The sequence below is a fragment of the Hypanus sabinus genome, chromosome X2 (genome assembly GCF_030144855.1).
Source record: "Hypanus sabinus isolate sHypSab1 chromosome X2, sHypSab1.hap1, whole genome shotgun sequence".
Taxonomy (NCBI): domain Eukaryota; kingdom Metazoa; phylum Chordata; class Chondrichthyes; order Myliobatiformes; family Dasyatidae; genus Hypanus; species Hypanus sabinus.
Genome location: NC_082739.1, coordinates 22,848,463 through 22,874,783, shown reverse-complemented (window position 1 = coordinate 22,874,783; position 26,321 = coordinate 22,848,463). Strand labels below are relative to the sequence as shown.

The window sequence follows — 26,321 nt, the reverse complement described above, 5'->3', positions numbered from 1 at the left end:
TATCTAAGTGTAATGCATTTGTAGATGTAATTCTTACACTCCTAAGTTATTGTGTATTATGTGTACTACAGTGCTTTACATCCTGGTCTGGAGAAATGTCTTGTTTCACGGTATACATGTATATAGTTAAATGACAATAAGCTTGACTTGCCTCACCTCAGCAGTAACTGATCACAACCAATGATCTCACTTTCAAGGACTCTACAACTCACATTCTCAGTATTATTTATTTACCATTTGCTTGTCTTCTTTTTCACATTAGTTGTTAGTCAGTCCTGTGAGTGTCTTTGTTTGTGTGTGTAGTCCAAATCAAAGGAGGTGATGAATCAGCATACAGGAGGGAGATGGAAAATCTGGCTGAGTGGTGTGATAACAACAACCCCTTACTCAATGTCAGCGAGACTAAGGAGCTGATTATTGATTTCAGGAGGAAGCCGGAGTCCATGAGCCAGTCCTCATTGGTAGATCAGAGCTAGAGAGGGCCAGCAACTTTAAATTCCTCAGTGTTACTATTTTGGTGGTGCTGTCCAGGGTCTAGCACACGAGTGCAATTACAACGAGAGCATGGAAGCACCTTTACTTCCTTCAGAGTTGGAAGTAAAGGCGCTGTTGTGAATCTAAAGTGACGATTCAGCAATGACATCTAAAACTTTGACAAACTTCTATACAAGTGCGGTGGAGAATATATTGACTAGTTGCATCATGGCCTAGTATGGAAACACTGATGCCCTTGAATGGAAAATCCTGCAAAAAAATAATGGATACAGTCCAGTCCATCAAGGGTAAAATCTTCCTCACCATTGAGCATGAAACATTGTCAGGGGAAAGTAGTAATCATCCTCAGGGACCCCCACCATCCAGTTCACGCTCTCTTCTCACTGCTGCCATCAGAAAGAAGGTACAGGCGCCTCAGGACTCATACGTTTCAATGATTGGGCAAGTGAAGTTGAGTGAAGTTATCCTGTTTGGTTCAAGAGCTTGATGGTTGAGGAGCAATAACAATTCCTAAACCTGGTGGTGTGAGGCCTGAGGCTCCTGTACCTTCTTTAAAGTTACTGCACCAGTAGAGTCACACCCGAACAAATAGTGTGAGAGGGGTAACAAGGGGATTTCCCAGAATTCCACTGCCCTTTCCCATTCCAACATGTCACTCCATGGTTTCCTTTATTGCCACTCTCAGGTTGGAGGAGCAACACTTCATATTCTGTCTGGATGGCTTCCAACCTGACAGCATTAACATCAATTTCTCTAACCGAATAATTTCTCCATCCTCCCTTCTCCTCCCAATTCCCCATTGGTCCTTTTCTTCTCCTCACCTGCCTATCGCCTCCTGCCGGTGCCCTTCTTCCTTCCCCTTTTCGCATGAACCACTCTCTTCTCCTTTATCTTTAGAGATGCCGTCTGACCTGCTGAGTTCCTCCAACATTTTGTGTCTATTTCTCTTTATTTGTCCATATGACAAATTTCAGCTATGCTCGCACTGCCTCCAATGGACACAGTGAGCACAGTAGGATAAAAGTTTAAAAGAAATATAAAGCTTTGACTTTAGGTGTCACATGTACACTGAAACATACTGTGAAATATGTTGTTTATGTCTGAAAAACAACAGCCTGAGGATGGAGTGGAGAGGCAGCCTGCAAGTGTTGCCACACTTCCACAGCACCAATATAGCATGTCCAGAAGCTACTAACTCTAACCATATATCTTTGGAATGTGGGAAGAAACCAGCGATGTTGCTGGATGGGTATAGAAAGGCCCAGAGACAAGTAAATAGATCAAAATTTCAGTTCAGTTAATTAAAAATGGGCTGAGTAGCACCTGACAGACCAGAGAAAAATTTGTTCATGTTTCAAGTTGATGATCATTCATTCAAAAGATCTGTTAGAAGCTCTACTGAAAGGTTAGTGCAGTGAAACATTAACTGCAGCTATATTACATTAGGAGACTTGAGGAGGTTTGGTATGTCACCAAAGACTCGCAAATTTCGACACATGTACCATGGAGAGCATTCTAACTAGTTGTATAACCATCCGGTATGGAGGGGCCACTGCACAGGATCAGAAAAAGCTGCTGAAGGTTGTAAACTCAGTCAACTGCATCATAGGAAATAGTCACCCCACCATGGAGGAGACCTTCAACAGCTGATGCCTCAAAAAGGTAGCATCCATGATTAAGAACCCTCATTGCTCAGGGCATGCCCTTTTCTCATTGCCACCATCACCGAGCCTGAAGACACACACTGTTTTAGGAACAACTTCTAACCCACTGCCATCAGATTTCTCCATCGACAGTGAACCTGTGTAAGCTACATCACTATTTTGCTCTCTTTCTGCACTATTTTATTTTTAATATATGTTTTATTGTAATTTAGTTTAGTTTTATTATTCTGTATTACAATGTACTACTGCCACAAAACAACTAAATTAATGACTTATGCCATTAGACCTGATTCTGATTCTTGTCTCTCCAAAGATGCTGCCTGGTCTGCTGAATAATTCCAGCAAGTTGTACCTCCTGTAGCTAATAAAGTGGCCACTGAGTGTACGTTTGTGGTCTTCTGCTGCTGTAGCCCATCCACATCAAGGTTCGACATGTTGTGTATTCAGAGATGCTCTACTGCACACCAGTGTTGTAACACATGGTTATTTAAGTTGCTGTTGCTTTACCGTCAGCTTGAACCAGTCTGGCCATTCACCTCTGACCTCTCTCACTAACAAGGCATTTTCGCCCACAGAGCTGCTGCTCACTGGATGTCTTTTTTTTTTGCACCATTCTCCATAAACTCTAAAGATTGTTGTGTGTGAAAATTCCAGGAGATACTCAAACCAACAATCATTCCACACTTAGTCACTTAGATCACATTTCCTCCCCATTCTGATGTTTGGTCTGAACAACACTGAACCTCTTGACCATGAACATCTTGACTCATGCTTTTATGCATTGAGTTGCTGATTAAATATTTGCATTAACAAATGGGTGTACAGGTTTACCTGATAAAGAGGTCAATGAGTGCACATTACATTTCTGCTCCAGATGCATTTCCATATTAAGGATATATTGGAGCCTGGAGCTCCTGTCAAGAGCAGGGTGCAAGCTTCATAACAATTCACTAATCTGGGAGCTAATTCCTGAGATCCTTCCTGGCCATTTATCAATGACATCTAGTAATTCTCACTGGTGGTAAAAGGTTTGACACTCTTTTATGTTCCTAGCACCTTTAAAGCATCCACTGACATTTCCTTTGGGAGTTTATCTGGGGTATACCTGGAAGGTGATGGAAAAGCACTAAATGATCCAGGTACCCAGGAGGTTAAGTGCAAACACTACCACTGCCCAGAAGAAATGGTTGAGGTTCAATAATTAGTGAGGTTTAGTGTTGGGGTCCCATCAACAGTGAGTTCAGAATTCGAGGTCTAATGTTTGATGATCGGTGTGTCTTAGGATCGACGCTAAGAATTAAGGCCTCAGGGTTGAATGGGGAGTCTGGAAGTTGAACCAAATCTCAGCCTGAGTCGATGTTTGCTGGAGGCCTGTCCTGGGATTAAAGGACTGTGTACGTGTGAGCAAGGGAGGAAGGAACAGAACTTATTTTTGCAGTTGCTGTTCTCTCTATTCTTCTGCTATGGACACGCTATCTTGGCACCGGAACTTGCAGATTACCCTCAGCACACCCTGATGACGGATTACACTATGTTTCAATGTACATGTGATAAATGAACAAGAATCTGAGATAAACTTGAATCTTTGTGTGTAGTAACATCATTTAAAAGGCACTTGGGCAGGTACATGGATAGGAAAGGTTTAGAGCAGAGGATCCCAACCTGGGGGTCCACGGAGCCTTCGATTAATGGTATAAAAAGGTCGGGGACCCCTGGTTTAAAGGGATACGAGCCAAACATGGCAAATGGCTTAGATGTCCAACGTGGTTGGCATGGATGAACTGGGCCGAAGAGCCTGCTTCCTTGCTGTATGACACAAACAGAGCCCCACAGAGTGAATACAGCACTTTCAACATATCCAATTTCTACTGCATCTGCCGGACACTCGACAGGTGGTTTAATTAGCTGAATATAAACTTGCCAGTTACTATTCGAATTTGAACTTCTAACCGCAGACTTTAAGTTCAGTTATCTGATTATCAGCTCAGTAATAGAGCCACGGTGTTAATGAATCCCCAACTGCAGAGCTTCTCATTCAATAATTGACAGGGCTCAGTGAATGGGCAGATGAATGGATGAGCACAACAGCTCTACTGGGAAGCAACACAGATGTAATGGATGAATAGCCACTTCCTTACTGCAAAAGTCTGATGATTCAATGACAGGGTTTGCAGTCCTGATTAACTACAACATCCCCATTTAATTTCACACTCTTTCCTGGTCACCACACTTTATGGAAATACCAGCTAGCACCAAGGCTGGAAACCCCACCTACCTCTAACAAAGACTGGTGTCAGAGGTCACAGCGTCAGCAGCTGCAGAGGTGGAGTTGGAGCAGCGACTCACCTAACAACAGTGCCCCCTCCAAGGTGCCCAGTCTGAGAATGGACCAGGTAACAAGCACTTCAGTCGATCATACCTCTTGCACAGCTGAGGCATCTAGCACTGGGTTCTGAACATGGTACACAAACAGCACTGAGTTCTGGACACCACATATCCATTGCACTGGATTCTAGACAATGTGTTTGAGACACTGTGTACCTATGGCCCTGTCTTCTGGACAATACATGCATCTATGATACTGTGTTTCAGACACCCCGAACACACTCATGGCTGTGGATTCTGGACACCACAAGCCCACTGCACTAGACATTGTATGCTATAACACTAGATTCAAGACACATACTATGTACCTAATGCACTGGGTTCCAGACATCACAACCAAGATAAAGGGCTCTGGATGACCATGGAACCATAGCACTGGGTTCAGAACACAAACAGGCCAGAATACTTGGTTCTATTGTATTGTGTAAAAGTCTTCAGCACATTCATATATACATATATAGAGCTAGGGAGTTTACGACTTTTACACAGTACTGTAACAATTTTAAGTATTCTACAAACACGAAGAAATCTGCAGATACTGGAAATTCAAGCAACACACACAAAATGCTGGTGGAACACAGCAGGCCAGGCAGCATCTATAGGGAGAAGCACCTGTGACGTTTTGGGCCAAGACCCTTCGTCAGAACTGTACTCTACTGTATGTATTCTACTGACCTTTTGCCACAAAAAAGAACAAATTTCATGACATGTGTGAGTGATGATAAACCTGATTATATGGGTCTATTGTGAACTAAGAGTGGGAAGGGGGCAGGGAGAGGGGAATCATGGTTGGTAAGAAGGGAAGGAGTGGGAAGCACCAGAGGGACTTTCTGTAATGATCAATAAACTAATTGTTTGGAATCAAATTACCTTGCCTGGTGTCACAAGGCTGGGTGTGTCTGCACCTGCACCACCCCACCCCTGGTACTCCTTCACTACCATCTGACCCACACCCCTCCCATGGCACTCCACTCTTGCCATTCCCAACATCCTTTATGCCTGCCAGATTTACTGAGTAATGCCACAACATTACTGAGTTCTAGACGCTGTACATCCATGGCATTGGGTCCTTGACACCACACATCCGCAATGCTGTGTTCTTGATAAACACACACAAAATGCTGGAGGAACTCAGCAGACCAGGCAGCACCTATGGAAAAAAGTACAGCCGGTTTCAGGCCGAAACACTTCGGTAGGACTCTCGTGCTTGTCTGTGTTCTTGAGATTTCTTTTTCACACTACCCCATTTGGGACAGGCACATCCACACTCGATTCCCTTCGTCATGTCTCTCAAGGCCATGTCTTGCTGTTGGGCTTTGTGTGAGGTGGCCATCATTCTGCATGCTGGTTTTCTTTCGATGTGGGCAAAATCCTGGTGTACGCTATGCAAGTTAATTGTGGCAAACAACTTTGAAAACAACAGAAGCTTCCAAATCCACTGCTGACTACAAGGCCTTGATAAAAACATCGATATAGAAAATTAACTTTGATCTTCTCAGAGCCTATAACTCGCATGACTGCACATGAAGACAGGGAACATAAAGTATAGTCCTGTTAAATCTCTCTCTTTGCTTTGACTTCCCTGCTGGCATGAAAAGGATTTGGTAGATGTAATAATGTAGTTTTCCTGAGTAATCAAAACTATCCCAATTTCTGCATCAAAACCCAGAGCAAAGTTCACAGATGTGAATAGTTTCAGCAAGCATTGAACCTCGAAAAAATTGACTTAATTAGATTGTGGTTCTGAAGAATATCTCTGTACTATTTTACAGCTTAGAACTAAATCACAGCTATTTAACAACGTGGCCTGATTAATATGTCATTAGTGTACCAGAGGTGCGTAGTTTGATTTGGTTGTCAGTTCTCAAGCTGAAACTAATGAATGGTCATATCTGACAACATTTCAAACACTGAACAGTCCAACAAGCTATAGATATTAAGTTTCTTCTCAGTAAAATTGGACAGATTCTGCACTCCACTACAGAACTCCCACACGTGTACAGCGATGGTCCATTTTGGAACGAGAGACAAGCACCACACCATCTGGATCATTAACATCACGGAGTCATAGAATACTACAGCACAGAAATATTGTATGTGCCCCTCATAGTTCTGTATACCTCTATCAAATCTCCCCTCATACTCCTAAGCTCCATGGAATGTAGTCCTAACCGATTCAACCCTTCCCTATAACTCAGGTTCCCAAGGCCTGTCAACATTGTCAAAAATTTTACCTGCAATCTTTCAATCTTATTGATATTTTTCCAGTAGGTTGACGACCAGAACTTGGACACAATACTCCAAATTAAGGCTCATTTTGCAACCCTATCTATCTGTACTCCTAGATCCCTCTGTTCTACCACACTCCTCAGTGCCTTACCCATTCACTGTATAAGTCCTACCCTGGTTTGTCCCCCTAAAGTGTAATACCTCACACCTGTCTGCATTAAATTCCATTTGCCATTTTTCAGTGCATTTTTCCAACTGGTCCAAATCCTGCTGCAAGCCTTGATAGCCTTCTTTGCTGTCAATCTTGGTCTCATCTGCAAATTCGTTGATCCAGTTGACTATAATTTCATCTAGATCATTGATATAAATGACCAGCAACAATCCAAGTAGCTCACCACTAGTCACAGGCCTCCAATAAGAAAGGCAATATCCTTTGCTCCAGTCCATCGCGTACCACCTCAGCTGACTTAATTTCATGAAATTCTCTCAATAGACAATAGACAATAGGTGCAGAAGTAGACCATTCGGCCCCTCGAGTCTGCACCGCCATTCTGAGATCATGGCTGATCATTCACTATCAATACCCAGTCCCTGCCTTGTCCCCATATCCCTTGATTCCCCTATCCATCAGATATCTATCCAGCTCCTTCTTGAAAGCATCCAGAGAATTGGCCTCCACCGTCTTCCGAGGCAGTGCATTCCACACCTCCACAACTCTCTGGGAGAAATAGTTTTCAATAGTTTTCTGTAAGCACATTTAATGAGATTTCCTTTCTAGTTCCACATCTGTGTGCCTTGGAAATGTGCCATCATTCAGGGTGGCACCTGGACCAAAATGTGAGAAAATGCAACCCAACGTAAAAACTCCTTGACTCCAGCACTATGAGGTGACCATCATCTGAAGGCTGGTCGGGATTAGATTAATGCTAGTTCTACCAGCAACTACTGCACACACAAATTTGGCTATTTCTTGGGATCCAAGCTTATTTAAATTATTTTCTCTTTTGCTCTAACTATTTTTCTGTCTATCTACCTACCTACCTATCTATCTATCTGCCTATCTTGCTCTCTCTCTCTATCAATCTTTCTAGCTCTCATTTACTTATTCTAACATAGTAATTTTATGCTCTCCACTGTACTACTGCCACAAATCAACAAATTTCACGACCTGTTAGTGATAATAAATTTGATTTAATTCTTTGTGAGCTTCTCTACGCACCTTTAAGATCACTAACCTTTGAAATCCAACATCTTCTTTCTTAACTTGTGTACTTACCACGCATCCTGTGATCTTACCACTGACTAAATTATTGTTTGTAACATTGATATTATAGTCTTATTGAAGCACCATAAGCTGCCAACATCACCAGCCTCATTCAAACATGACCCAATGCCAACTCATAACCTGTTCTCACTCTTGGTCACAGCTGCTAACACTTTAGATTCCATCTTGTGCCTCCAGCACTCTGAACCTACTGACTGGGAATTCATTCCCTCTGAACGTCACAGTGATTGTTTCCCACAAACTCCACAGAAACTCACCCAACTACTTTCTCAACGACCCCTACACCACACATCTCCGTATCTTCAATCCATGATCACTGCTGAGACAGCCTAGAAGCTCATCACTCACTGACTTGCTCAAATCCATTGAGTGGACACATTTCTGAGTCCACTCTATGAAAATTCACAATCAGAACTAATAAATCCTACATGTTACCGCTGCAGAATGAAGAATTGGGTGAATACAGTAATCATAAACATCTGAGAGATTAACCCAGGAGATTAACCAATAGGAATTGGGTTGTTTTAGTATTATCACACGCACAGACATTGCCAGCCAAACAGATCATTCCATATATAAATTGAGGTAAAAAGGAAATCAGAACACACAGAAGAATATAGTTTAAACACAAGAGATTCTGCTGATGCTGGAAATCCAGAGCAACACACACAAAATGCTGGAGGAACTCAGCAGGTCAAGCTGCATCAGTTAATGGTTTAGGCTGAGAAATCCTGATGAAACATTAACTGTTTATCCCCCTCAACAGATGCTGCCTGACCTGCTGAGCTCCTCCAGCACTTTGTGTGTTACTCCAGATTATTCTTACTGCACCTTTGCCCATGGTTCTGAAGCCACCTTTTCCATCTTTGAAGAATAACTATACTCTATTATAAAATATTCAAAATGTTTTTAAGATATTAGCTATGCTTAAGCTATGTATTAAATTATGCTGAAATCTGACTGCAGGTAACATGGCTGTTAATTTAAGCAAAAAACTATCACAAATAGATACAGAATGCTAGAGGAACTCAGCAGGTCAGGCAGTATCTATGGAGAGGAATGAACAGTTGACTTTTCGAGCTGAGACACTTCATTGGGGTGTAGAATATACTGTAGAACAGGGGTTTCCTGTATTTTTATGCCGTGGACCCCAGGTTTGCACATGCTTGCTAGAGAATATATAGGCAACACGAGTGAATCTGCAGATGCTGGAAATAAATAAAAACACACAATGCTGGCAGAACTCAGCAGGCCAGACAGCATCTATGGGAGGAGGTAGTGACGACGTTTTGGGCCGAAACCCTTCATCGGGAGGATTACTCACATATGATCACCTTCCTGGTGAAGGGTTTCGGCCCAAAACGTCGTCACTACCTCATCCCATAGATGCTGTTTGGCCTGCTGGGTTCTGCCAGCATTTTGTGTTTTTATTTGCTAGAGAATATATAGTGGTTTTACAGTCACAGAGAAAGTGCAGTACAGATAGACAAATACGAGTGCAACGACCACAACCAGAGTTAGTTTGGGAGTACTAGAATTCATCATTATCAAATGAGAGATTTGCTCAAGAATCTGACAAGAGTGGGGTAGAAGCTGGAACTCATGGCAAGCTGCCTCTTTTACAGATCACTCAATACTTTATAAGTTGAGTGTTTTTAGATGGAGTATTCCTGTGGTCTGCCCCAGAAAGTCACATAACCTTTGACTGAAGCCAAAGTTGGGGCTGAGGCAATAACTTTTGAGGTGTCTCTGATACTCAGAACCAGAATTAGATTCAGAATCAATGGCATATGTCATGAAATTGGATGTTTTGCAGCATCAGTACATTGTAACACATAATAATAAAAAACATAAATTAATATAAGAAATATATACTAAAATTAAATTAAGTAAGTAGTGCAAAAAAAAGTTGAGGTAGTGTTTATGGATTAATTGTCCTTTCAGAAATCTTGTAGTGGAGGGAAAGAAGCTATTCCTGAAACATTGAGTGTGTGCTTTCAGGAGTTCCCAACTTTTTATTGCCAGCCAAAGAGTATTTTTGGAATGATAATTGACTGTGTAGTGTTGTATGTGTGCTTGTATACGTCACACATATGGTACTGTGCAAAGGTCTTTGGTACATACTGTATATATAGTCAGGGTGCCTAAGACTTTTGCACGTCAACATGGAGCAGAGTGAGAGTTCGTAAATCTAGAGGAAGCAAAGGATATTGGGAATAGCGAGGGTGGAGCACCACAGGAAGGGTGAGGGTCAGATGGCAGAAAAAGAATTCCAAGGGTAGGGAGTGGGGTGGTAATGTGGGGACAGACACAGCCAACCCTGAGACAACTAACAAGGACACTTGATTTCAAACAACTGGTTTACTGATCATTACAGAATGCCTCTCTGGTGTTTCCCGCTCCCTCCCTACTCCCTTCCCCTTTTTCCAACCATGATTCCCTTCTCCCTACCTCCTTCCCATTCTCAGTCCACAACAGAGACCCATATCAAAACCAGGTTTATCATTGCTCACATATGATCTGTTTCATTTCTGTGGCAGCAGTACAGTGAAATGCATAAAATTACTGCAGTCCTGTGTAAAGTTCTTAGGCACCCTAGCTATAGGTATGTGCAGCAGACTTTTGGACAGTGCTATATAAAAGCAATATGTAACTATGAAGTCACTCGGTATCTTTGTGTAGACTGGGAGATAAGAGTTCATCATTGAGGAGTCTGGTAATATTACTAAACCACAGTTACTGCTATTGAGAATTTTAACTCACCATCTCTCTTCAGCAGAACATCCTTCCCTCGGGTTTTCCAGGTGATAGTTGCTGGGGGTGAGCTGACCGAGTCACAAACAACAACAGCATCCTCACCCACTTTGAACTCTTGTGGTGAAGGGGCATTCCTGAACTCCAGCTTCTCTGTGAACAATAAATTAGAGAGGTGTAATACACACACAAAACACTGGAGAAATGCAAAAAAACAGTCAATGTTTGGGTCGGGCGGTAACAGGACGAGGTGAGGTAGGTTTTACCTGTGTTAATTGCAGAAAGGAAGTAGTATGTGTGTGAGGCCAGTTTTCTGTGCTCGGTATCAGATGTGGGAGGTCCGGGAGTCTCCCAGCTACCCGTATGGCCATATCTGCACCAGGTGTGCCGAGCTACACCTCCTAAGGGACCAAGTTAGGGAACTGGAGATGCAGCTCGATGACCTTCGCCTGGTCAGGGAGAGTGAGGAGGTGATAGAAAGGAGTTATAGGCAGGTGGTCACAGCGGGGCCATGGGAGACAGACCGGTGGGTCACAGTCAGGAGGGGGAAGTGGAAGAGTCAGGTACTAGAGAGTACCCCAGTGGCTGTACCCCTTGTCAATAAGTATTCCTGTTTGAGTACTGTTGCGGGGGACAGCCTACCTGGGAGAAGCAACAGTGGCCGTGCCTCTGGCACAGAGTTTGGCCCTGTGGCTCAGAAGGGGAGGGAAAGGAAGAGGAAGGCAGTAGTAATAGGGGACTCAATAGGGGGTCAGACAGGCGATTCTGTGGACACAGGAAAGAAACTCGGATAGTAGTTTGCCTCCCAGGTGCCAGGGTCTGGGATATTTCTGATCACGTCCAAGATATCCTGCAATGGGAGGGAGAACAGCCAGAGGTTGTGGTATATATTGCTACCAATTACATAGGTAGAAATAGGGAAGAGGTCCTGAAAAAAAGAGTACAGGGAGTTAGGAAGGAAGTTGAGAAGCAGGACCACAAAGGTAGCAATCATGGAATTACTGCCTGTGCCACGCGACAGTGAGACCAGGATAAATGCGTGGCTGAGGGATTGGAGCAGGGGGCAGGGATTCAGATTTCAGGATCATTGGGACCTCTTTTGGGGCAGGTGTGACCTGTACAAAAAGGACAGGTTGCACTTGAATTTCAGGGGGACCAATATCCTGGCGGGTAAGTTTGCTAAGGCTACTGGGGTGAGTTTAAACTAGAATTGTTGGGGGGTGGGAACAGAACTGAAGAGAATGGGGAAGAGGAGGTTGACTCACAAATAGAGAAAGCTTGGAGACAGTGTGAGAGGATAGGCAGGTGATAGAGAAGGGACGCACTCAGACCGAAGGTTTGAGATGCGTCTATTTTAACACAAGGAGTGTTGTGAACAAAATAGATCATGGATCAGTACTTGGAGATATGATGTGGTGGCCATTACAGAGACTTGAATGGCTTAGGGACAGGAATGGTTTCTTCAAGGGATAAGTGGAACCTTGGCTGTTTGGATAAAAAAATTGGCTTAAAGGAAGAAAGCAGAGGGTAGTTGTGGAAGTAAAGTATTCTGCCTGGAGGTCGGTGACTAGTGGAGTGCTGCAGGGATCTGTCCTGGGACCCCTGCTATTTGTGATTTTTTTAAATGACCTGGATGTAGAGGCGGAAGGATGGGTGAGTAAGTTTTGCAGATGACACGAAGATTGGAGGAGTTGTGGATGGAGCTGCAGGTTGTCAAAGGTTACAAGAGGATATAGACAGGCTGCAAAGTTGGGCAAAAAAATGGCAGATGGAGTTCAATCCGGACAAGTGCGAGGTGATGCATTTTGGTAGGACAAACCAGAAGACTGAGTACAGGATTAATGGTCAATTACTTAAGAGTGTGGATGAACAAAGGGACCTGAGGGTTCAAATCCATACATCCCTCAAGGTCGCTGCACAGGTTGCTAGGGTAGTTAAGAAGGCCTATGGGATGCTAGGCTTCATTAACAGGGGGATTGAGTTCAAGAGTAGAGAGGTCATGTTGCAACTCTACAAATCTCCGGTGAGACCACACTTAAGAGTATTGTATTCAATTCTGGTCACCTCATTATAGGAAGGATGTGGAAGCTACGGAGAGGGTGCACAGGAGATTTATCAGGATGTTGCCTGGATTGGAGAACAAGTCATATGAAGCAAGGTTAGCAGAGCTGGGACTTTTCTCTTTGGAGTGTAGAAGAATGAGAGGGTACTTGATAGAGGTCTACAAGATTATGAGAGGCATAGACAGGGTGGATAGTCAGTACCTGTTTCCCAGGGCACCAATAGCAAACACAGGGCATATGTACAAAATTAAAGGAGGGAAGTTTAGGGGAGACATCAGGGGTAAGTTTTTTACTTAGAGGGTTGTGAGTGCCCAGAATGACTTGCCAGGGATGGTGGTGGAGGCTAAAACATTAGGGGTATTTAAGAGCCTCTTGGGCAGGCACATGGATGAAAGAAATATGGAAGGTTATGGGGTAGTGTGGGTTTAGTACTTTTTTTTAAAAGGATTATATGGGTCAGCACAACATGGAGGGCTGAAGGGCCTGTACTGTGCTGCAGTGTTCTATTGTTCTACGGTTCTATGGTTCTAAGTGCTGGGTTTTAGATGTTTCAGAAAGGACAGGGAGGGAGGCAAAAGAGGTGGGGGCATGGCACTGTAGATCAAAGATCGTGTCACAGCTGCAGAAAAGGTGGAGGCCATGGAGGGATTGTCTATTGAGTCTCTGGGTGGAAGTTAGGAACAGGAAGGGGTCAATAACTTTCCTGGGTGTTTTTTATAGGCCACCCAATAGTAACAGGGATATCGAGGAGCAGATACGGAAACAGATGCTGGAAAGCGGTAACAATAATAGAGTTGTTGTGATGGGAGATTTTAATTTCCCAAATATCGCTTGGCATCTCCCAAGGAAAAGGAATTTAGATTGGGTGGAGTTTGTTAGGTGTGTTCAGGAAGTTTTCTTAACACAATATGTAGATAAGCCTACAAGAGAAGAGGCTTTACTTGATTTGATATTGGGAAATGAGCCTGGTCAGGTGTCAGATCTCTCAGTGGGAGAACATTTTGGAGATAGTGATCATAATTCTCTCTCCTTTACAATAGCACTGGAGAGAGATAGGAACAGACAAGTTAGAAAAACGTTTAATTGGAATAAGGGGAATTATGAGGCGATCAGGCAAGAAATTGGAAGCTTAAATTGGAGACACATGTTCTCAGGGACATGTATGGAAGAAATGTGGCAAATGTTTAGGGGGTATTTGTGTGGAGTTCTGCATAGGTACGTTCCAATCAGACAGGGAAGTTATGGTAGGGTACAGGTACCATGGTGTACAAAGGCTGTAATAAATCTAGTCAAGAAGAAAAGCTTACAAAAGGTTCAGAGAGCTAGGTAATGTTAGATATCTAGAAGATTATAAGGCTAATACTAAGGAGCTTAAGAAGGAAATTAGGAGAGCTAGAAGGGGCCATGAGAAGGCCTTGGCGGGCAGGATTAAGGAAAACTCCAAGGCATTCTACAAGTATGTGAACAGCAAGAGAATAAGACGTGAGAGAATAGGACCTATCAAGTCTGACAGTGGGAAAATGTGTATGGAACCAGAGGAAATAGCAGAAGTACTTAATGAATACTTTACTTCAGTATTCACTATGGAAAAGGATCTTGGTGATTGCAGTGATGACTTACAGCAGACTGAAAAGCTTGAGCATGTAGATATTAAGAAAGAGGATGTGCTGGAGCTTTTGGAAAGCATCAAGTTGGATAAGTCACCGGGACCGGATGAGATGTACCCCAGTCTACTGTGGGAGGCGAGGGAGGAGATTGCTGAGCCTCTGGCGATGATCTTTGCATCATCAATGGGGACGGGAGAGGTTCTGGAGGATTGAAGGGTTGCAGGTATTGTTCCTTTATTCAAGAAAGGGAGAAGATATAGCCCAGGAAATTATTCACCAGTGAGTCTGACCTCAGTCGTTGGTAAGTTGATAGAGAAGATCCTGAGAAGCAGGAATTATGAACATTTGGAGAGGCATAATATGATTAGGAATAGTTAGCATGGCTTTGTCAAGGGCAGGTCGTGCCTTATGAGCCTGATTGAATTTTTTGAGGATGTGACTAAACACATTGATGAAGAAAGTGCAGTTAATGTAGTGTATATGGATTTCAGCAAGGCATTTGATAAGGTACTCCATGCAAGACTTATTGAGAAAGTAAGGAGGCATGGGATTCAAAGGGACATTGCTTTGTGGATCCAGAAATGGCTTGACCACAGAAGGCAAAGAGTGGTTATAGATGGGTCATATTCTGCATGGAGGTCGGTGACCAGTGGAGTGCCTCAAGGATCTGTTCAGAGACTCTTACTCTTCGTGATTTTTATAAATGATCTGGATGAGGAAGTGGAGGGATGGGTTAGTAAGTTTGCTGATGACACAAAGGTTGGAGGTGTTGTGGATAGTGTGGAGGGCTGTCAGAGGTTACAGAGGGACATTGATAGGATGCAAAACTGGGCTGAGAAGTGGCAGATGGAGTTCAAACCAGATAAGTGTGAAGTGGTTCATTTTGGTAAGTCAAATATGATGGCAGAATAATTAATGGTAAGACTCTTGGCAGTGTGGAGGACCAGAGGGATCTTAGGGTCCAAGTCAATAGGACGTTCAAAGCAGCTGTGTAGGTTGACTCTATGGTCAAGAAGGCATATGATGTATTGGCCTTCATCAATCATGGAATTGAATTTTGGAGCCGAATGTTGCAGCTATATAGGACCCTGGTCAGACCCCACTTGGAGTACTGTGCTCAGTTCTGGTCACCTCACTACAGGAAGCATTTGGAAGCCATAGAAAGGGTGCAGAGGAGATTGACAAGGATGTTGCCTGGATTGGGGAGCATGCCTTATGAGAATAGGTTGAGTGAACTCGGCCCTTTCTCCTTGGACAAAAGGAGGATGAGAGGTGATCTGATAGCAGTGTATAAGATGATGTGAGGCATTGATCGTCAGAGGCTTTTTCCCAGGGCTGAAATGCTTGCCACAAGAGGACACAGGTTTAAGGTGCTGGGGAGTAGGTACAGAGGAGATGTCAGGGGTAAGGTTTTTACTCAGAGAGTGGTGAATGCGTGGAATAGGCTGGCAGCAACAGTGGTGGAGGCAGATATGATAGGGTCTTTTAAGAGACTTTTGGATAGGTACATGGAGCTTAGAAAAATAGAGGGCTATAGGTAAGCCTAGTAATTTCTAAGGTAGGGATATATTCAGCACAATTTTGTGGGCTGAAGGGCCTGTATTGTATTGTAGGTTTTCTATGCTTCTATATTTCTTTCAAGTCCAGCTCTCCTAGCCTTCTAGTTCCATCACCAGACCAATCAAAGAGATACAATGACATGGGGGAGGCCATTCTAACCATTGCATCTATGCTAGACACAACCAGGTAATCCCAGAGTCATCCCATTTCCCACATCCTACTCCAGGCTATGTCCATTCAATGCCATTGCAGCTGGTAAAGAAATACTCAACAGTTTTTTGCTCGACCGCTTCTCAGGCAGTGAGTCCAGGTTCCCATCACACTAAATTCAAAGTAAGTTTATTATCAAAGTATATATATGGTACTGTATGAGACCCTGAGATTCATTTTCTTGTGGGAATTCACAATAAATACAAAGAAACACAATGGAATCAATGCAAGACCACACACAAGATCCAATGTGCAGAGGACAACAAACTGTGCAAATACAAAAAACAAATAAATAAGCAATACATATTGAACGTGAGATGAAGAGTCCTTGAAAGAGAGTCCATAGGTTGTGGGAACAGTTCAGTGATTGGGTAATTGAAGTTCAATGAATGAAGGTATCCACCTCTGGTCCAAGAGCCTGATGGTTGATGGTTGAGCCTCAAGATATAAATCAAATTTTGACACCTCCCCTTTATCCTCCAGTGGATAACTTCACTCACCTCAACACTAAATCGATTCCACAACCTACAGACTCACTTTCAAACACTCTGCAACTCAATACTATTTATTATTTTGATTTTCTTTTTGTATTTGCACAATGTGTCATTTGCACATTGGTTGGTTGTCCACCTTTGTTTATGTGCAATTTTTCATTGATTTTCTTGTGTGCCTTTGCATTTGCTGTGAATGCCTGCAAGAAAATGAATCTCAGAGTACTTTAATATTGGACTTAGTTTGAACTTTGAACTTTAATCCAATCAACAAATCCAGTTGTCTGAAAGCCAATTTTATCATCTGTTTCTTCCAGTGACTTAAAAGCATAATTTGTCAATCCTTCAACAATTTGCAAACTTAAGATTTTGGTATTTAAAATATAAAATTTTGATTAGCTGAAGCATTGGCAGGTTAAGGAACTGAGTAGACAGTAGCCTCATTTTCAGTAATTGGGGACGAATGATTTGCAAAGAATGCAGGAAGTTGTATAAGACATTGGTGAGGCCAAATTCAGAGAACTGCATGCAGTCCTGCTCACTTGCCTACAGGGAAGATAGCTCAAATTTCAAAATAAATTTACTATCAAAGTGCAGATATGTCACCACATACAACCTGAAGACTCAAAGAAAATTTACAGGAATGTTCCTGGGACTTAAGGACCTGAGTAAAAGGGAAAGGTTGAATAACTTAGGACTTTATTCCAGAGAGGGTAGGAGAATGAGGAGTATAGAAGGGTAAATGCAAGCAGGCTTTTTCCACTGAAGTTAGGTGAGACTAAAACTAGGGGTGATGGGTGAAGGGTAAAAGGTGAAATGTTTAAGGGGGTATGAGGGGGAACTTCTTCACTCAGAGGGTGGCGAAAGTTGAGAGTGAGCTGCCAGTGTAAATGGTGGCTGTGGGTTCCATTGTTACATTTAAGAGAAGTTTGGATAAGTACACTGATGGTCAATGGGACTAGGCAGAATAATAGTTTGGCAAAGACTAGATGGACTGAATGGCCTGTTTCTATGCCAATCCAGCAGAGCATTCCTCTCCCTGCACAGATCATGAGTGCTGCAGCTGCAGTCTTTGGGATTCATGCAATGCCACAACAATAACGATATTGGCAAAAGAAGCACCCTTGGATGACAGACCAAGTTTGGGAACAAGAATATTGGGTGCTGTTGGAAGAACAAAGGAAGAGGAAGGTGCTAAAAGAATGAGAGGCACCTGGCTCTTGAGCTGGGATGGCCTGGAATGAGATTACCAACCTGAGAACGAGGAAGAGGACCAGTTGTGATAACCTTCTCTTAAAAAAATTCAGTCATTGCTTAAGATTGTTGTCTAAGATAGCACATTGCAGTGCCTCGGGGAATCATGGCCAAGACTGCAAGTTTATCTCCCTCCATAGACCATACGACATAGGGGCAGAATCAGGCTATTCAGTTCCTTCAGTCTGCTCCACCATTCCATCCTGGCTGTTTTATTATCCATCTCAACCCAATTCTCCTGCCTTCTCCCCGTAACCTTAATAATTAAGAACCTATCAACCTCTGCTTTAAATATACTCAATGACTTGGCCTCCACAGCTGTCTGTGGCAATGAATTCCACAAATTCATCACCCTCTAGCTAAAGAAATTCTTCCTTATTTCCGTTCTAAATGGATGTCCCTCTAGTCTCCCCTGTGTCCTCTGTTTCTGGATTCTCCCACTATAGGAAACGTACTCTCCATGTCCACTCTATCTAGGCCTTTCAACAAGTTTCAATGGAACTCACTCTCATTCTCCGAAACTCCAGCAAGTACTTGCCCAGAGCCATCAAATGCTCCTCACACGTCAACCCTTTCATATCTGGGATCATTCTCGTAAACATCCTCCAGTCCATCTCAAATGTCATCCCATACTTCTTTCGATATGGGCCCAAAACTGCTCACAATACTTCAAGTGCAGACTGTCAAATGCCTCATAAAGCCACAACATTACACCCTTGGTTTTATATTCTTGTCCTACCATTGCATTTACCTTCCTTACCACCAACTCAACCTGCAAATTAAACTTTAGGGAATCCTGCACAAGGACTGTACAAGGACTCCCAAGTCCCCTTGCATTTCCGATTTCTGAATTTTCTCTGTTTAAAAAATAGTCTACACCTTTATTCCTTCTACCAAAGTGCACGACCGTACACTCCCCTGCACAGTATTTATAATCTGTGCACCCACTTATTTGCCTGTGGCACAACTGTCATAAATTGCAGATGTTGGGCTATAATTGATAAAGAACAGTAAAAAAAATTAATGCAAAGTACATTCACCAGTCTGCTAGATTTAAACTTCAGATTTTTAAATGATCAGAATATTTGACAAGATTTCAACTTGGTTCCCAAGATGAGGGAACCCCCATACAGCTACTCTGCATTGGCTTCCTATATCTGTTAAAATTGATTTTAAAGGTCTCCTACTTGTTTTTAAATCTCTCAATGTTCTGGGACCAGAGTATATCATAGAATTATTTTCATTTTTTAATCCTGCTTGTCTTCTTCTGTTAGTCTCTTAAATTTAAACAACCTCCCTCAAAAGATATTTGACAGGTCAGCTTTTTGGAACTGTGTTCCTAAACTGTGGAATACCTAAAACTATAAGAGATGCAGACTCAGTTGACACTTTTAAGTGCAACCAGAACAAAGCTTCTTTATTTAACCTTGCTTTTAACTAACTTGCTTAACTAGCTTTTAAACCATATTAGCACGTTCAGCCCAGATTAGTTCATTCGACCTGGGTCGGCGGTCACTCTTTATGGAAGGACTGAGTTCGTACAGCTGCTCTCCTTGTATACAGATGAAAAGATGTTTCTCATACTCTGAGATTTATGTAATTATTAGATTGTACTTTACATTGGTTTCCTTCGATTTTTTAGTGTTTCCTTCTTGATGATTGGTGGGTGGGTGATGTTAATTTCTCTGTGTAAGAGGTGGGGTTGGGGGTTTGGTGCTACTGTCGATTTTCTTTTCTGTAAGTGAGAGGGTTGGTAATTCTTATTGTTGCTGTTTTTATGCTCCGGGGGAGAGGGGGATTTTGGGGTCTGTGAGTTTTGTTTCTTTTCTTTTTCATGCCGGGGGGAAGTTGGTGGTTTTTCTTTCATCAACACCCATGATCTGTCTGTATTTAATGACTATTTGGAGAAGAGAGAATATAATATTAATGGTAAGACTGCTGGCAGTGTGGAGGATAAAAGAGATCTTGGGCTCTATATCCATAGGATACTTAAAGCTGCTGTGCAGTTTGACAGTGTTATTAGGAAAGCCTATGGTGTGTTGGCATTCATCAGCTGTGGGATTGAGTTCATGAGCCATGAGATAATGTTACAGCTATATAAGATTTTAACCAGACCCCACTTGGAGTACTGTGCTCAGTTCTGGTCACCTCACTACAGGAAGGATGTGGAAACTATAGACAGCATGCAGAGGAGATTTACAAGGATGTTGCCTGGATTGGAGGGCGTACCTTATGAGAATAGGTTGAGTGAACTTGGCCTTTTCTTCTTGAAGTGACAGAGGATGAGAGGTGACCTGATAGAGGTGTATAAGATGATGAGAGGCATTGATCGTGTGGATTGTCAGAGGCTTTTTCTCAGGGCTGAAATGGCTAGCACGAGAGGGCACAGCTTTAAGGTGCTTGGAAGTAGGTACAGAGGGGATATTAGACAAAAGGCAATAGGTGCAGAAGTAGACTATTCGGCCCTTCGAGCCTGCACCGCCATTTTGAGATCATGGCTGATCAATTACTATCAATACTCGGTTCCTGCCTTGTCCCCATATCCCTTGATTCCCCTATCCATCAGATATCTATCTAGCTCCTTCTTGAAAGCATCCAGAGAATTGGCCTCCACCGTCTTCCGAGGCAGTGCATTCCAGACCCCCACAACTCTCTGGGAGAAGAAGTTCTTCCTTAACTCTGTCCTAAATGACCTACCCCTTATTCTCAAACCATGCCCTCTGGTACTGGACTCTCCCAGCATCTAGAACATATTTCCTGCCTCTACCTTGTCCAATCTCTTAATAATCTTATATGTTTCAATCAGATCCCCTCTCAATCTCCTTAATTCCAGCGTGTACAAGCCCAGTCTCTCTAACCTCTCTGCATAAAACAGTCCAGATATCCCAGGAATTAACCTCGTGAATCTATGCTGCACTTCCTCAGCAGCCAGGATGTCCTTCCTTAACCCTGGAGACCAAAACTGTACACAATACTCCAGGTGTGGTCTCACCAGGGCTCTGTACAAATGCAAGAGGATTTCCTTGCTCTTGTACTCAATTCCCTTTGTAATAAAGGCCAACATTCCATTAGCCTTCTTCACTGCCTGCTGCACTTGCTCATTTACCTTCAGTGACTGATGAACAAGGACTCCTAGATCTCTTTGTATTTCTCCCTTACCTAACTCTACACCGTTCAGATAATAATCTGCCTTCCTGTTCTTACTCACAAAGTGGATAACCTCACACTTATTCACATTAAACGTCATCTGCCAAGTATCTGCCTACTCACCCAGCCTATCCAAGTCACCCTGAATTCTCCTAATATCCTCATCACATGTCACACTGCCACCCAGCTTAGTATCATCAGCAAATTTGCTGATGTTATTCTCAATGCCTTCATCTAAATCGTTGACGTAAATTGTAAACAGCTGTGGTCCCAATACCGAGCCCTGTGGCACCCCACTAGTCACCACCTGCCATTCCGAGAAACACCCATTCACCACTACCCTTTGCTTTCTATCTGCCAACCAGTTTTCTATCCATGTCAATGTCTTCCCCCCGATGCCCTGAGCTTTGATTTTACCCACCAATCTCCTATGTGGGACCTTATCAAATGCCTTCTGAAAATCGAGGTACACTACATCCACTGGATCTCCCCCGTCTAACTTCCTGGTTACATCCTCGAAAAACTCCAACAGATTAGTCAAGCATGATTTACCCTTGGTAAATCCATGCTGGCTCAGCCCAATGCTATCACTGCTATCTAGATATGCCACTATTTCATCCTTAATAATGGACTCTAGCATCTTCCCCACCACCGATGACAGGCTGACAGGTCGATAGTTCTCTGTTTTCTCCCTCCCTCCTTTCTTAAAAAGTGGGATAACATTAGCCATTCTCCAATCCTCAGGAACTGATCCTGAATCTAAGGAACATTGGAAAATGATTACCAATGCATCCGCAATTTCCAGGGCCACCTCCTTTAGTACCCCAGGATGCAGACCATCTGGACCTGGGGATCTGTTAGCCTACTCATCACCGTTTCCTTTTTAATGTCAATCTGTTTCATTTCCTCTGTTACTCTATGTCCTTGGCCCATCCATACATGGGTAAGTTTTAGAGGTAAGTTTTTCACACAGAGAGTAGTGGGTGCACTGCAGGCGGCGGTGGTAGAGATGGATACAACAGCGTCTTTTAAGAGGCTCTTAGATAGGTACATGGAGCTTAGAAAAATAGAGGGCCATGCAGTAGGGAAAGTCTAAGCAGTTTCTAGAGTAGGTTACATGGTTGGCACAACATTGTGGGCCGAAGGGGCTGTAATGAGCTGTAGATTTCTACGTTCTATATAAGACAAATATCAGCATTATAATGTACATGCATACTTTGAGAATACGATGAAACTTTGAACATCTTTTTGTCTTTTATTTGCATATTTATTTTTTATTTTTGTTTTTTTATTTTATGTTTGCACTTTATCCCATTGTAAAGCACTTAGAACTACATCGTCTGTGAGATAGGTGCTCGATAAATAAGTTATTATTGTTAACAAAACAGCAGAGCTATCCAGAGGAAATGTGAGCTATAGATGGAGACAATGAGATACTTACGGTAGATTTTGACGTTCACCGTAGCCTCGGATTCATTCCCATCCCTTGAGGTTGCAACGCATTTATATACGCCAGCATCATCGACATTGGCATCGTAGAGGGTCAGACTTGAGGAAACCACGTTTACTGTCGCCACAGCAATTCGCTGTTGATTGGGATCAATTTTGTCACCATTTGGCAAGTACCAGGAAATGCTGTTGGCTTCTCCAGTCACTGAAATCAAACAAAATCTTAATCAGGTACAAGCATTCGTCATCTCACTGCCACTGCAATGGACTGCTTCTCTGTTCTAGTTGGGTTCTTGTACAAATTGTGTATAATTTATGCTGAACTATGTATTCTTGTGAATGCTGCCTATATTTATATAAATACATTATATGCATACTTTGTATATAAATTTTGTAATTTATAGTAATATCATGTATTGCAATGTACTGCTGCCACAAAACAACAAATTTCACTATATACAGTATGTCACCTGACTCTGATGTACTTGTGCATATGACAATTAACTCGAGTTTGACTTTGAAATCCGAACCACCTTGGCCCACCAGCATGTGAACTTCCTGCAGATTACCAGACCCCTGCCTATCCCAAAACTGAATTCACACCTTTCTTTTTTGGTCACAGATATTTGGATATTCATTGCTGGGTCAATGAATTGCACTAATACCAAAGTCAACACTGTTATGTATGTGGAGACACAAGAGATAGCAGATGCTGGAATCTGGAGCAACAAACAATCTGCTGGAGGAACTCTGTGGGTGGAGCAGCGCCTGTTCGGGGAAGTAGGGAGGAGAACTGTTAACATAAACACAACAGTATTTGCAGATGCTGGAAATCCAAAGCAACACACAATCTAGAAGAGCTCAGCAGGTCAGAGAACATTGATGGAGAGGAATAAACAGTGAACGCTTTAGGTTGAAACGCTGCATCAGGACATTAAAAAATTAATAATCTACATGTTCCTATTTTTTATGTTTAATGAAATAGTGTTAGCCGTTCTACTTACCTACAACATGGAGGTACATTCAGCACTTTGGGATCATGCTACCTTCCAATAGCAGAATCTCATCTATCAACATTCTTTCTCCTGGTAGCAGCACTACACTTCTCTCTCTCACACACTCATCAACTTGGCAGAATACATCTTCAGCACAGACTAGATGGGCTGAAGGGCCTGTTTCTATGCTGCTGTGCTCCATGATTCTATGACCATTTTTGATTATTCTGCCACTGATGGATGGGCCAAATGGCCTAATTCATTTTCTATCTCTTATGGAGCAACATCAATGGACAATGTACCAGCATATACTTGGATTTAATGGGAAACTTGAGCATCTGAGGGGAACTTGCGGTGGTCTCAAGGAGAAGGTGCATGCTCCACACAGAGAACATCAGAGGGCAGGTCAAGCCCAAGTCTCTGCAGCTGCAAGAAAGCAGCAAGAACTGCTGTGCAAACATGCCATAAAACCGTAAGACAGAGGAGCAGAATTAGGCCATTCAGTATGTTCCACCATTCAATCGTGGCTGACTTATTTTAATTCTCAACAATTCTCCTGCCCTTTCTCCATAAAATTACATCCACTTTAAATATACCCAGTGTCTTGGCCTCCAAGCTGTGGGTGGCAATGAATTTCACAGAGTTTCCATCTTCTGGCTAAAGAAATTTCTCCTCATCTCTGTCTTAAAGGGATGTACTTCTATTCTGAGTCTTCCCCCACTACTGCACACATCCTCTCTACATCCACTCTATCTAGGCCTTTCAACAACATTTAGTAAGTTTCATGAGATTCCCACTCATTCTTTTGAATTCTAGTGATTACAGGCCCCAAAACACCAAATGCTTCTCATACATTCACCCTTTCATCCCCTGGATCATTGCTGCCAGCTCCAACCTCTCTATCTCCCTGCAAACCCACACACCAGTGGTAGGGGACCAAGAGGACCTTTGTGCAATCTTCCATGTGTCAAGGAGCTCCTGGAGTGACGTAATCTGGGATCTCTGCTTTAGACACTAGCAGTCCACATGCCTGTGAAATGAAGTGGGGCTGCTTGCAATCTATCCGACCCACGCTTCCAAAATCAAGATTGTATTTTGTCATTCAGCAGTGCACAAATGTAAAGGAGAATGAAATGATTATTACTCTGAATGCAATGCAACATTAAAAAAAACACAATAAAACATAAAAACAGATGCAGCCTAAGGTGCATCTACTAAAAACAGACTTGAAGGGAACGGTTACTTATGCAAGCAAGTATTTTGTGTTTTATATTTGTAACTAATTTAGATCACTTTGTAGAGATCTGTTTCCACTTTGACATGAAAGATTCTTCTCTGTTGATCAGTGTCAAAAAAGCCAAATTAAATCCACTGTGATTCAATGTTGTAAAACAATAAAACATGAAAACTTCCAAGGGTGAACATATACACACACATATACACACATGCATGAGAACGTTGTGCAGCAAAAATATATTTCCGATGGATGCACCAGCAGCATTACAGAAAATGAATTAAAATATAACATCAATCCCAAATTCAGATGGGAAAAAGTAGGAACATTAAGCCATCAGTTCCTCTACACAGCCAAACAAAGCTGGTAACAGCACAATCAAGGCCGAGCAGAGTACATATTAATCACAGTAGAGCTATTCTCACCACAGATTGGCTACACAAAAGCAAACTCAGCATATTGCAAATAAGCTTTTCGAAAACTAGAAATGAATTCCAGTCCTTAGGGAAAGCATGCTAAATGTGTTTGCTGCAAAAGGGCAGCGTACCAAGTTATTAACGTGAAGCAATGGTTTCTTAGCTTCTTAATGATTTTAGAAGAATGGAAAAGCCTACAAAAAGTGGTGGATACAGCCCAGTCCATCACAGGAAATGCCCTCTCCATCAGTCAGCACATCTACAAAGAGCACTGGTAAAGATTTTTACTCCTCATGTATATGAAAGATGTAAGAAATAAAGTCAATTTAATTTAATTCAATTCCATCATCAAGAACCACTACCTTCTAGGCCATGCTCTCTTCTCGTGCTGCCATTGGAAGGAAGGTACTGGAGCCTTAGGGGTCCCACTAGACCAGGTTGAGGAAAAGTTGTTAACCTTCAACCATCAAGCACCTAAACTAGCATGGATAACTTCACTCACTTCAACTCTGAACTAATTCCTTAACCTATGGATTCACTTTCAAGGCTTCTTCAACTCATATTTTCAGCATTATTTATTTATTTAGCATTTGCAGATTGTCTTCTTTTGTGGTTCTACGTCAGTCTATTTATGTGCAGTTTTTCCATTAATTCTATTGTATTTCTCAGTTCTACTGTGAATGCCTGCAAGATAATAAATCTCAAGGCTGTATGTATATGGTGACATACACAGTATTTAATAATAAAATGATTTTGAACTTTGAATTTATCCCAGTGTCTGTTCTTCAAGGAGTTAGTGCCAGGGTGTAGTGGGGAATTAAGATTAAGACTAACATTAGTTTTTTTTTTGTCACATGTACATTGAAACATACAATAAAATGCATCATTTAAATCAACTCAGAGAGGACTGTGCTGAGCAAGTGCTGTCACACTTCTGGTGTCAACATAGAATGCCCACAACTCTCTAATCCTAATTCATACATTTTTTGTATGTGGGAGGAAACCAAAACAGCTGGAGGAAACCCATAGTCATGGGGAGAACATACAAACTCCTTACAGAGAGTGGCAGGAATCAAACTCAGA

The 26,321-nt window shown here is 42.4% G+C and overlaps 1 protein-coding gene across 12 annotated transcripts in view; it reads right to left on the bottom strand.

Annotated features, from left to right (window-relative positions):
• Positions 1–26,321, bottom strand: part of LOC132385203 (neural cell adhesion molecule 1-like) — a 786,620-nt gene that overhangs the window by 371,473 nt on the left and 388,826 nt on the right. For all 12 annotated transcript variants that reach the window (XM_059957108.1, XM_059957113.1, XM_059957106.1 and 9 more), the window contains exons 3-4: positions 22,586–22,798; positions 10,822–10,965 (exon numbers count right to left, since the gene is read on the bottom strand). In XM_059957108.1, coding sequence (XP_059813091.1) covers positions 10,822–10,965; positions 22,586–22,798 — 357 coding nt within the window. The remainder of the gene's footprint in view (positions 1–10,821; positions 10,966–22,585; positions 22,799–26,321) is intronic.